The sequence below is a fragment of the Mus pahari genome, chromosome 8 (genome assembly GCF_900095145.1).
Source record: "Mus pahari chromosome 8, PAHARI_EIJ_v1.1, whole genome shotgun sequence".
In the NCBI taxonomy this organism is placed as follows: domain Eukaryota; kingdom Metazoa; phylum Chordata; class Mammalia; order Rodentia; family Muridae; genus Mus; species Mus pahari.
In genome coordinates, this window is record NC_034597.1 from 107,937,267 (window position 1) to 107,949,764 (window position 12,498).

At 44.9% G+C, this 12,498-nt stretch overlaps 1 protein-coding gene across 2 annotated transcripts in view; it reads left to right on the forward strand.

The window, feature by feature from the left end:
- The window catches only part of Ipo5 (importin 5), a 41,769-nt gene extending 33,929 nt beyond the window's left edge, over positions 1–7,840 (forward strand). The window contains exons 23-27 of one of the 2 annotated variants that reach the window (XM_029541475.1): positions 1,704–1,769; positions 3,738–3,957; positions 4,281–4,509; positions 5,909–6,050; positions 6,536–7,275. In XM_029541475.1, coding sequence (XP_029397335.1) covers positions 1,704–1,769; positions 3,738–3,957; positions 4,281–4,509; positions 5,909–6,050; positions 6,536–6,622 — 744 coding nt within the window. In that variant the 3' untranslated portion in view covers positions 6,623–7,275. Of the gene's footprint in view, positions 1–1,703; positions 1,770–3,737; positions 3,958–4,280; positions 4,510–5,908; positions 6,051–6,535 lie in introns of both variants that reach the window. The other variant, XM_029541476.1, reaches the window with a different exon arrangement.
- Positions 7,841–12,498: the final 4,658 nt, after the last annotated feature.

The following is a 12,498-nucleotide window of genomic DNA, read 5'->3' on the forward strand; positions in this document are numbered from 1 at the left end:
TGATGTTTCACAAAATTGCTAAGTCTATTAAGGGCCCAGGGACCAAAAGAAATAAGCAAAAACAATCCAACTAACAGTCCCAAAAATGGAAGGAAGTAGGGTTGACAACCACGGAGAGGTTGAAAACCAATTTTTATACCAGCTCTCTTTCTCTCTCTGTGTCTTTTTTCTAGGCCTTCTTTTATCTTTTTCATGCTTTCCCCGTCTTATTCACATAAAAGCAACACTCTTCCCTAAGAGCTGCACACAGCCCTTCCTACTGTAAAAAGAGTAAATCAAATTGGTGGAGATCTTAGAGGTGGCCCAAACATTTCTCTCTGAGAGGACCACCCATGTGTAATTCCAAGGGGGTGTCTGTAGTTAGGAGATTTGGGTGGAGGCAGTTGAAGGTTGCGGGTCATTCTGATCAGCCACAGGATCAGGAGTATCTTCATTTGGATTAGCATCTAGAAAGGAAATGAGATTTGTCTCAGGCGGAGACAATTGCTCCATTCTAGACACAAATGGGTTAGCAATTTTTACACGATCCATTCTGGACACAGGCAGGTTAACAGTTTTTACCAGCCTCTCTGGTAACTATCTTGGGCCAGCATTTTCTTTGTCATAAATGCAAGCAGACCCTGGTCTCCAAATAAAGACAGGATCTGGTCCTTTCCATTGTCCAGAGAGGGGATCTCACCCTCCCCCTAATGCATGCGAATCTTGTGACTTAGGATGCCACAGGTGGTTGCCACAGGCAGTCAGCTGCTGACCTACCTTCATTATCCAGGGACAGGAAGTTAAGAACAAAGAGAGCATGATTGAGCCTATTTCAGGGTGTCAAAGGGAAATAGGCATCTGTAACTTCAGTCAACCGCAGAAGCATATTTTTTAGAGTCTGATGGGCTCGTTCTACGATGCCCTGGCCCTGAGGATTATAGGGAACACCAGTGACATGTTTATCAAGCTGGGAGCAAAACTGTTGGAACTTAGTACCTGTATAACCGGGGCCATTGTCAGTTTTAATAATCTGTGGTTTTCCCATGGCAGCTATGCACTGTAAAGTATGTGTTAACACATTACATGATGCCTCTCCAGAAAGGGGAGATGTATATATAAATTCACTATAGGTATCAACTGTAACATGCACATATTTTAACCTTTCAAAGGAGGGAAAATGTGTAACATCCATCTGCCATCGTTCATTAGGAATGAGTCCCCTGGGGTAAACTCCTAGGTGAGGAACTGGCAGCAGAGTGGCACATCCAACACAGGACTTAACAATTTCTCTTGCTTGATCTCTAGAAATCTTGAACATTTGGCGCAAGGTAGAAGCATTTAAATGATGCAAAGCATGAGCCTGTTTAGCCAAATCTATGGAATCAAGTAAGGTGGGGAATGCTTCTCGAGTGGCCCTGTCAGCACGTGACAGAGGACTACCCAGGCCAGAATGAGCTCTCAAATGTCCCACAAAGAATGGCATCGTCCTTTTAATAATTAGAGATTGAATCTCCACAAATAATTTGGAAGCAGTGGAAGCAGGCTTAATACATGGGACTGTCTCTAAAACTGGAATAGAATGAGCCACATAAGCACTATCAGTATACAAATTAAATGGGGTCATTGATAACTTTTTAAAAACTTGAAGAACTGCAAACAGTTCTACCAGTTGGGCAGAGGAATATGGGGACTGCACTGAAGTAACCTGATCTTGTATAACATAGGCAGATTTGCCTGTTGAGGAACCATCTGTAAACACCAAGATGCCTTCAAGGACTGGAGTTTTGGAGGTAACTTTGGGGAAAAACAAGGAATGCATCTTTACAAAATGTATAAGGGAATCATTAAGCAGCTGCTACAAACAGAGCTGAAGGGAGGGAGGGACCTTTGAATTGGCTCAGCCAGTTAGTAGTGGAGGAGGATGCTTACAAAGCAGGGGTTTTAAATTTCTTCAAACTCAGGAAAGAAAGATGGGAGTGTAGCAACATTCTCAGCGGAGGAGCGATTGTAGCCGGTTTGGGAGGGGCTGCCTCTCCTATGAGATCCGCCTCCTCAGCGGGTAGCCACTCCCTTATCAAAATTAATAAGGGAGGGGTGAAGGTCTGCCATCCTAATTTCCTCCCTAAGTGGAGGCAAGGAAAGATCCATAACATCAGTCACAGAGGGCGAAGCAGGCAAGGATCCTTCTCTTAAAGGGGCAAAGGAGGTATATGAGTCACTGGATTAGCAGAAGGAGAACGGGGGACGGGTTCTTTAAAAAAAAACAACTGCTTTACCAGCAACTGCGGTGGTAAAGGAGGGGGAGAGGCAGATTCCTTAAGAGACCGCTCTCCCTCAAACACTAAATGGTAAAAATCTGGCCATTCAGGGGTGGTTCTAAAAATATCACTAATAAATGACCAATAGCTAAAGGTAATAACAGATATCTTTATAAATCCAAATGCTTCATAATAATCTCTAAAACAATTAACAACTCTATACCAATATTTCTCGTCAATTGTCCCCTTTTGGGGGGAACCATGGGCAAATATCTCCCACAAAATCTAAAAATTCTATTAATTCCTTTTTCTTAACCCTAATTCCTGTGTTTTGAGTAACTCTTTTGAGTCCTATCACATAAAGTGACTGCTTTGAAAATGCTCGCCCCATGTCTTACCATATTTCTCCTAAGATCTGTACCACTTGATTTTTTTTTCCCCCCCCTCCCGGACTGTCTCACAGTGGGTCAGTCTGGCATCCTGACCGAACAGAAGTCGCTCTCTGGCGCTTCTCAAGATGAGCGGGTAGGCCTACCCTCCACTGATGAGCAGCGTTCTCTCCTCTGTGATCCCCTGGGAAACCTGTTCAGTCACCAGTTTGTCCCAGCCCACAGGACAGTCGAACAGGGTGTGGGGAACCACCTGTGGAGAGAATGAGAGGCGAGAAACAGGCAAGACGGACAGCAAGTCTGATTGATCAAGCTGTCAGATTTTATTGTTCCCAGGCAGGGTTTATGCCCACAGAAGCAGGGTATGGGGAGGGGGGTGACGCAGAATCGCTTTGTTTCTGGGGGAACACACCTGTTCCCACAAGCAGGGTATTGGCTAGGGAAAAAGTTCAGCAGGAGGATCAGAACAGAGTGGGTTGCTAGGCACCTGTCCACAAGATCTACAGCTATTTGTTCTTAACTGGGGGTAGTACTTTCCCATAGAGGCCTCAGCTTTTCCCACAGAAATCTCAACTATGCTAATACTTTTCCACTAAGGCCAAGACTTTGTAAGTAAGCACTTATGGCTAACAAGGCAGTTAACATTCAGAGTCGCTCCCAACAAGTCTAATCTTCTTCTAATCTAATCTGAGTCTCGCTAAGTAGCCTAGACTGCTGTGGGGCTTGGAATCCTCCTGCTTCATCCTAAGAAGTAGCTGGGACCACAGACCTTTGCCAGCAGTCTCAGGACAGGGTGCTGTTAGCCTCCTGGGTAGCGGGGATTGTAGGCAGGGTGCTCTGCCTTGGTCACCTCCTCACAGAGTAAACGTATGCACATTGCTACCCTGTCAGTTCCTCATGCTGTGTGCGGGATTCTGAAACAAATCACACAAATCCATTGCTATGAAGTTACATAAATCAGTGTATTTCTTCCAGTGTTGCTTTAAGATGTGGTTATTATGTTTTTATTTCCTGTGTTTAGTACAGTCTGTAAGCAGATGGTCCATAATGAATTATTTACAATTTTTTTTGTACCAGTATTTAATACTCAAAAGGGATTTTCATTTTGTAGTGTCCACATAGACCCTGGCCAGACAGACAGTGGGGATTGTGCATCTTCGATGATATCATAGAACACTGTAGTCCAGCTTCATTTAAGTATGCAGAATATTTCTTAAGGCCAATGCTCCAGTATGTGTGTGACAGCAGCCCAGAGGTCAGGCAAGCTGCAGCATACGGCCTAGGCGTCATGGCGCAGTTTGGTGGAGATAACTACCGCCCTTTCTGTACCGGTGAGTATGTCCGCTCTGTCCCCTGCAGCCCCTTCCCGGCCTCCTCACCATATCAGGGAACATTCTGGTCCCATTTCTGCTTTAGTGGAGTGGCATCTGGGCCTGTGCCACCCTGTCTAGGGAGTAAAGGTTGGCAGTGCTAAAGTGTGAGAGTCTCTCAAAGAACAGACATTGAGTGTAGGCTACCGCATGGACCGGCTGTCGTGCTCCTTTCTTGCTTGGTGTCCCTTCCCTTACATACAGTCCTGGGACAGTGACTGGACCAGAGGGAGCCGTTCATCTTCATCCGTGTTAGCTGACCTGTTTTTACTTGTTTATTTTAGAAGCACTCCCGCTGCTTGTAAGAGTCATTCAGGCTCCAGAGTCGAAGACCAAAGAAAATGTCAACGCCACTGAGAACTGCATCTCAGCAGTGGGAAAGATCATGAAGTTCAAGCCCGACTGTGTGAATGTGGAGGAGGTCTTGCCACACTGGCTGTCATGGCTTCCCCTACATGAAGATAAAGAAGAAGCTGTCCAGACCTTCAGTTACCTGTGCGACCTGATTGAAAGGTACAGGCCACCTTTCTTTCCTCACTTCTGGCCAGCAGCATGCTGGAGGGGGGGGGGGGGGGGAGAGAGAGGAGAGAGAGAGGAGGGGAGGGGGAGGAGAGAAGAGAGGAGGAGAGAGAGCAGTGTACCATACTGAAATCTCCGGACAAGTTCAAGAACATCCTTGCCAGTGTAGCAAGATCCTGTCTAAAAGCAATGAGGCCCACCAGGCAGCCATTGTGATCTGGCCTCCTGTGTGTTTTCACGCATTCAGTTTTCAGCCCCTGGGTTTTTAAGCTGCAACAGTGTAGTCTCCTTAGAAACTACTATGCTGTATGATCTTTGGTGTCTTTCTTACTCCACAGCCCTCTAGTTGTGGCTCTTTCACTGTTAATTACTGTGTTTAGTTTGTTCGTTCATGCAGTAGAATTCGTGAATTTTGGGTTTTGGTTTGGGGGTAGCATATTCCTTCATGCCTGTTGGATTCAGGTTCATAAATCCTATGTGTATATGACCATGGGATTCTAAGGGATGTGATAGCCACCCTCAGACTACACTGTCCTTGCCTGCATCTGAAGTAGCACTCCTAGGTTATTTGATCTCTCCTTGGACATGACCTGTCAGTGACTTCTACTGGAATTTATGTGTCTTTCCATTAAGCCTGCCTGAGGTTTACTCTCCTAGTTTATTTACTCTTGAGACCATCTGGTCTATCAGAAGTTATAAGCTACTGTTAGACCTTGTTTGTTTTGTGTACTAGTGACCAGGGCCAGGGGTCTCACGTGGCTGGGCAGATGCTGTGTGGCTGAGCCCTCTTTTTTTTCTCTTGAGCAGGGTCTCATTAAGCTACCCGAGCTGGCCTCGAACTTGGTACTCCTCTTCCTCCTCCAACATCATACTTGCTGAGTTTATAGACTTTGAGACAACACTGTCTTGAGAAGTGTTTTGTTTTGTTTTTGACACAGTGCAGAGTAATACAAAACACTTAATTCTTTTGTTTGGTCCTTTAAAAAAAAAAGTTCTGAAAACTGAGCCCATCTTTTTTTTCGTGAGTTACATAAGAAGGGACTGCAGGCCTACTGTGTAAAACCAGCTGGCTTTCTTCTTAACTGAGCCAAAAGGACATTTGCTTTTTTAAGAAAGATTTATTTATTTTATATATGTGAGAACACTGTAGCTGTCTTCAGACACACCAGAAGAGGTCATTGGATCCCATTATAGATGGTTGTGAGCCACCATGTGGTTACTGGGAATTGAACTTAGGGACCTCTGTAATAATCTTAGGCAGTGCTCTTAACTGGTGAGCCATCGCTCTAGCCCCGGACATTCTGTTATATACCAAAGAACACAAGGAAGTGTGGTCATGAGTGATTCCTCTTACAGATTTTATTTATAAAGATGTTTGGTTTTCTCTTTTCAGTAATCACCCAATTGTTCTTGGCCCAAACAATACCAATCTACCGAAAATATTCAGTATAATAGCAGAAGGAGAAATGCATGAGGCCATTAAACATGAAGACCCCTGTGCCAAACGCCTGGCCAATGTAGTTCGCCAAGTACAGGTAAGATGGTTTGGTTGAACTAGAAAAGGACAGATAAAATATCCTAGGCATTTAGTTGGGGGTTCTCTTGTCCTTAAACTACATTAAAATTTAACATTTAATGGGCTGCAGAGATAGCTTCAAAATGGGTTAATAACATAAATCTTTCCATTGAGATTAAGTCCAGTGGGTACTTAGCATATGATCATTAATTTCAGAATATCGAAGGAAACAAGATGCAGTTTAGTGATGTCAGAACAAAGCAATTAGGGATGACTCATTTAGTGACTTGAGGGTAGGATATAGACTGCTTTAAGGTTCCGGCTGCTGCACCAGTTTTATTGAGGTAGAGGAATGAGCTTTGAAGAAAAGATCAGATTTATTGACTATTACAGTAGTCATCAAATTAAGGTATAGAGCATTTGTTTGGGCATTGTTACAGTCTTTGCGTGTTTAGTACGTGAAGAGATCACTATGTCTAAACGTGTGCATTTATTTCCCCCTAGACTTCTGGAGGATTGTGGACTGAATGCATAGCTCAACTCAGTCCGGAGCAGCAGGCAGCCATCCAGGAGCTCCTGAACTCTGCCTGAAGGGCCTTAATACCACCTGTCAGAAGACTAACTCCAAATAAACGTTTACCCTTTTGTTTAGGTTTCTTTGTTTTGTTTTTGAGCAAGAGAGAACAGTAGTGTTGTGTGTAGGCCATTCTTCTGGAGCCGTGCACAGGAAAAGCAGCCCTGTGTGCAGAGTGGACTGCATGGACCTCGTCAGGCCGGCAGAGGAGGTCCCTGTAAGCCCTGTGGTAGCACTGCAGAGTATCTTTCTATTGCTGTGTCTGACCCACGTGAAGGAAGGGAAAGAGGAAACGATTCCTTTTTTCTCGTAGACCTGCAGACACATAAGGAAAGCAGCTTTCAGGTCAGTTCATCCACATAGATGTGTGTTACACAGACTGGGGGACAGCCTAGTGCTTATTCTGTCAATGGAGTGAGAGTCTGCGGGGTAGAAAGAAGCCCCACCAGCCAACCAGCCCCAAACAACTGCTGACAAGCCAGAAGCATGGGGCTGTCACTTGATGTCACTCTGGTTCTTTCCAAGAAGGCTTATGCAGTGACTCGGTGTGGAGGCTGTCCCACTCCCGGCCCTTGAATGTGAAGTGTCGTTGGCATGTCTGGCAGTAGTCTCATTCATTCACTCCTCAATAAACAGCATTGAAATACAAAGAGGCCTGTGTAGAACTTCAGTACTGTCTATCCGTGATTCCTTTCATGTTTTAATAGAAGAGTGATCTGATATTTTTTTAAGGTGATAGTTCTGGCTCAATGTTTTACCTCCACACTCTGCAGTGAGGCCTTGGCAGTGTGTCTCCTGTCTTGGAGTTAATTAAAGCTCAGTTATAACACAGCTACTCTGTTCACAATTGGTATTCTGAAGATTTGCAAATTCAACCGGCTTTTTTAAAGCTAGGATTGTTCTGTAGATCCAAAAGTTTTGGCTTAGGATTTCCATTGCAGATTGTAATTGCTGTAGAGACACACGCAGCTTTTGAATTTTTTAATTTTACAAGTATTATGGCTAAACTTATTTACTGAAAATTTCAGTAAAATGTGTGAAATTTTCTTTATTAACCTCAGAGCAGTAACTGACGAGCTGTTGTTTCCTTTAAGTAATTTTCTAAGGGATCTTAATAGATTTCTGTTGAAACCTCGGTGTTAACGTTTTCATAGTTTGTACTAAATTTAACTGTGATACAAAAATGAGTTTTATGCATAAATCAGAATTTAAAATTAAACATTTCTTTCTTTAAATGATTTGCATTACTTCATTAAAACAAAATTTGGAATGAAATTGAAAATGAAATGGATTTTATTCAGATGGCTCTGGTTGGCATGCGCCCTTGGAGTGCGCGCTTAGCCTCCTGCCCTGCCATGGTTCGGGTCTGCGGGGAAATATGCTGAGCGCATGGCTTGACCATCCATCGGGCAGTGCTTCCAGAGTGGCAGGTGCTTGACCTCTTGGAGAAGGGTTGTGGTGATGTTTGGAGGGGCTTAGTGCTCTGTTTCCTAAAAGGAAACACTCGAACCAGTGCTCCAGTCTGGAGTGGGGCATTGTGCTGTTGCCCAGTGCCTGGAGCAATGTAAGTTGGGCTTTTGTTTCAATTACTGCTGCATTTGCTGAAAAGAAGCCCATGAAAACCACAGCCTACCTGCCAAGGTCGGGTGGTGGTGTGGTCAGGTGTTGGGGTTTGTGGAGAGCTAGTGTGCGCACTGCACTAAGTACTTGTGAGGACACACACCTCCCTGCCAGTGACTAGTGGGATCCACAGCAGGATGCTGGTGGCAGGATGCGGTCTGGCAAGTAGAAGAATTGGCAGTGAATTTTGGTGGGGAAGAAGTGCCAGAAGCAACTATGTGCCAGTCTTTACGTTGTCTGGGGACACGCTTGGAATACCTCATTCTATCTATGCAAGATGAAAATGTTAACTGGCCTTGCACGTCAGTGAGTGATACATTTTATGAATCAGCTTTTTGGAGAGAAAACTAAGGCTCCATCTTTTCTGGGAATTTTGTAACGATACACACTCAGCCCAACTCAATTTTGAATATCTTTTTAATGCTGTAAATTAGAAGAAATAAAACTGTCAGAGTAGTAACTGGATACTCTGTAATGTGAAGCACTTTTGTCACAATTCAGGTTGTAGCTTGACTTAGCAAGTAGCCATAAGTAAAATACTCCTGATGCAGTGGGTCTCCTAATAAATGGTGTGTGCACATGTGTAGCTTGATAAGCATTTTATGGTCTAGTTATCTCGAAGGTTTCTCATTTGAATGCTAAGTAGGTAATTGAAAAGGCTAAGTAGCCAACTAAACATCCCCCTCAATTAGCCCTGGCTTCCTAGATTGTACCAATGTTTGCTTTGTTATGGACGTGAGTGTTAGCCTGCCAGGTATGTCTGGATACCGTCTGTGCAGTACCCGAGAAAACCAGAAGAGGGCGTCGATCCCCAGGAACTGCGGCTAGAGAGTTGTGAGCTGCCCTGTGGTTGCTAGGAACTGAGCTCCACTCCTTTGTAAGAGCAGCGCACCACCAGACCCTCTCTCGAGTTCCTACTAGAGTTCTATATTTTAATTTATTACTTTTCTACATGGATTAATGTGCGTGTTCTGCAGTGTTGTATTGAGGTCAGAAGAGAAGCTTGCTAAAGTTCTCTCCTTCCACAGTATAAGTCCCAGGGATCGAGCTGAGGTTGTCAGACTAGGCTGGCTGAGTGCTGGTCCCACCTCCAGTCCCCAGACTACAAGAGGCTAAAGTCCAGTGCGAGGCCCTGGGTTCAGTCTTATGTAAAGGAGAGATTGGTTTCTGAGCAAGACATGGGTCAGTGAAAGTGTCTCGTGGCCGTGATTCCTCTGGCTCTCAGCAACACACACAAGACCCCTGCATCCATCCCCAGCACCAGAAAAGGGATCTGTTCAAAAATAGAGGCTGTCGCTGGACATGGTGTAGCCCTGGCTGTCCTGGAACTCACTCTGTAGACCAGGCTGGCCTCGCACTCAGAAATCCACCTGCCTCTGCCTCCCAAGTGCTGGGATTAAAGGTGTGCACCACCACCACCCAGTGCAAAGTATTTTTAATTATGTATTTAAGAATTCAAATATCCTCAATTTTTTTTTTTTTCGTTTTGTTTTCTTCAGTTACATGTATGTGTCTGTGCATGTGAGTGTAGTTCCTACAGAGACCAGAAGAGGGCGTTGGAGCTGCTCTACATGGGTATGTGCATGCTGGGAATTCAGGTTCTCTGAGAGCAGCAAGCATTCCTAACCGCAGAGCCATTTCCCCGGCACCACCCTCACAGCAAGCATGCAGAAGGTGATGCTGATGAAGTTTTTAAATAGTGAAGACTCGGTTGTTTACATTATGAGCAGCTTAGGTGAGGTTTCGAGATGCTATCTGGGTCGGTTTGTTTGTTTGTTTGTTTTAATCAACTCTTGTTAATGGAGAAAAGCTTTGAGAACCTTGAGAGGGCAGGACAGCAGCATCTCCACACTAACAAGTTAGGTAACAATGGCATTTAGAATGTTTCCTTTAACACACACACACACACACACACACACACACACACACACACTAGTTCATGCTAAGGCTATTTCTGAAATTTTTCATACTGATTATACTGAAATACTTCAGATCTGAAGCCAACTTCTCAGCCATCAGCTGTGCTTGGCTAAGGCTAAGTGAAAGGCTGCAGAGCTCACACTGCTGCTGTGGAGAGCCCGAGCTCAGTTTCCAAGCACCCATGTCAGACAGCCAGGGGCTGCCTGCCACTCCAGCTCCAGGAGATCTGACATCTGGCTTCTGAGGGCATCTGCACTCACGTCCATACGGCAGCACACAGACAAATCAATTAAAAGTAAATCTTTTGGGGTTGGAGAGATGGCTCAGAGGTCAAGAGCACGACTGCTCTTCCAAAGGTCCTGAGTTAATTCCCAGCAACCACATAGTAGCTCACAACGTCTATAATCCAATGGAATCTGATGCCCTCTTCTGGTTTATCTGAAGACAGCTATAGTATATGACTGTGTATTAAATAAGTATTTAAAAAAACAAATAATCTTTTAAAATTTTTCAAAGAAGCCGGGCGTGGTGGCGCACACCTTTAATCCCAGCACTCGGGAGGCAGAGGCAGGTGGATTTCTGAGTTCGAGGCCAGCCTGGTCTACAAAGTGAGTTCCAGGACAGCCAGGACTACACAGAGAAACCCTGTCTCAAAAAACCTAAAAAAAAAATTTTTTTTTCAAAGAGATGTGGGGAAACTTGGGGTGTCTTTGAGAGCAACAGAGCCTTGATCAGCTTGGTGAGCCTAACTAGCTCCATGGGCTAAGATCGTTGAAAACTCCATAGCTGTCAAATGTGAGCTAGTCTCACATCGAAAGCCTAGACTTCAAAGACGACAGGGTGTGGGTGTTAGGGAGAAGTTTGTTATAGATGGCGTGGGTAGGAGAGACAGGAGGTTTTTTTGGGGGGGTTTCGAGACAGGGTTTCTCTGTATAGCCCCAGCTGTCCTGGAACTCACTTTGTAGACCAGGCTGGCCTCGAACTCAGAAATCCGCCTGTCTCTGCCTCCTGAGTGCTGGGATTAAAGGCGTGCACCACCACGCCCAGCTTGCTGCTGTTGTCTTGTTTTTGTTTTAGTTCTGTAGCCTGTTTAACCTTCTGTAGCTATTCTGTAAGTTACAAATAGGTCTGCGTTACTGTGTAAAGTGAGATATGTGATATGAAAGTTACTATTAGTAATCAAAACTGTAATAAAAGCTGGTAGGAAGGAAGTGTTGTGTAAAGCACTTTTCCAGGCGCGGTGTGCTCTTTGCAGCTGTGGTTACCTGTGCAAAAAGAGGTTTGCATAAAAATGCTGCTCATGGCCTTGGGCATATAAACACTGGTTCCTACCAGGGGAGGTACAGACAGTTCAGTCCTGCAGAAGGAAGCATGTCACTGGAGGTGCATTTTGGAGCTTTGGTGACTTGTGCCACCTTCAGGTTACTCTATACTTGCAGCTCTAGGAGTGCACCCTCAGCCTCCTGTTTCTGTGACCATGCCTGCAGCTTGCTGCCGTGCCTCTCTGCTGTGACAGACCCATCCCTCTGTGTCTTAGTCAGGGTTTCTATACCTGCACAAACACCATGACCAAGAAGGAAGCTGGGAAGGGAAGGGTTTATTCAGCTTACACTTCCACACTGCTGTTCATCACCAAAGGAAGTCAGGACTGGAACTCAAGCAGGTCAGGAAGCAGGAGCTGATGCAGAGGCCATGGTGGGATGTTACTTGAATATATAACAGCATTTGGTGCTATCGGATGACTTAATGTTACATGGGGGTGGGGTGCTTTGCCTGCATATATGCTGGGCACCATGTTATGCCCAATGCCCTCAACAGCCAGAAGAGGGCATCACATGGGTTTTGGAACAAGCCCAGGTCCTCTTCAAAAGCAGCACTGTTCTTAGCCGCTGAGCCATCTCTCCATCCTCCGCTGTGACTTTAAAGGCAATCCGAAATTCCCAATTCCCATCAAAATGTTGGTCTGGAATGGTAGAGTTAAACAAAGAAGCCTGGGGAATTAGGAAAACCATTAGGGGATGTAGGAAGTGGCATCCCTTTACAATGTACATTAGGCTACCTGGGTGCTTTGTTGTGAGCCAGGGTCTCACTGGAGCCGAGGCTTCAGACCCCAGCCAATCTCCCTCCATCAGCAGCCTCCCAAGCACAGGTGTGAGCCAGCACACCCAGCTCAGAACACACTTCTGAAAAGGAATCGTGTACCATCTGGTGGAAGGGGTTTATATTGTTAGAAATCTAACATATGCTGTTTTTTTTTTTTAAAAAAATTATAGTCTTTAAAAAAATACGTGTTTTTGACATAATGCTGGATGTAGAGCCTATCTTGTCATGTGTACATTTCTTTTTTTTTTTT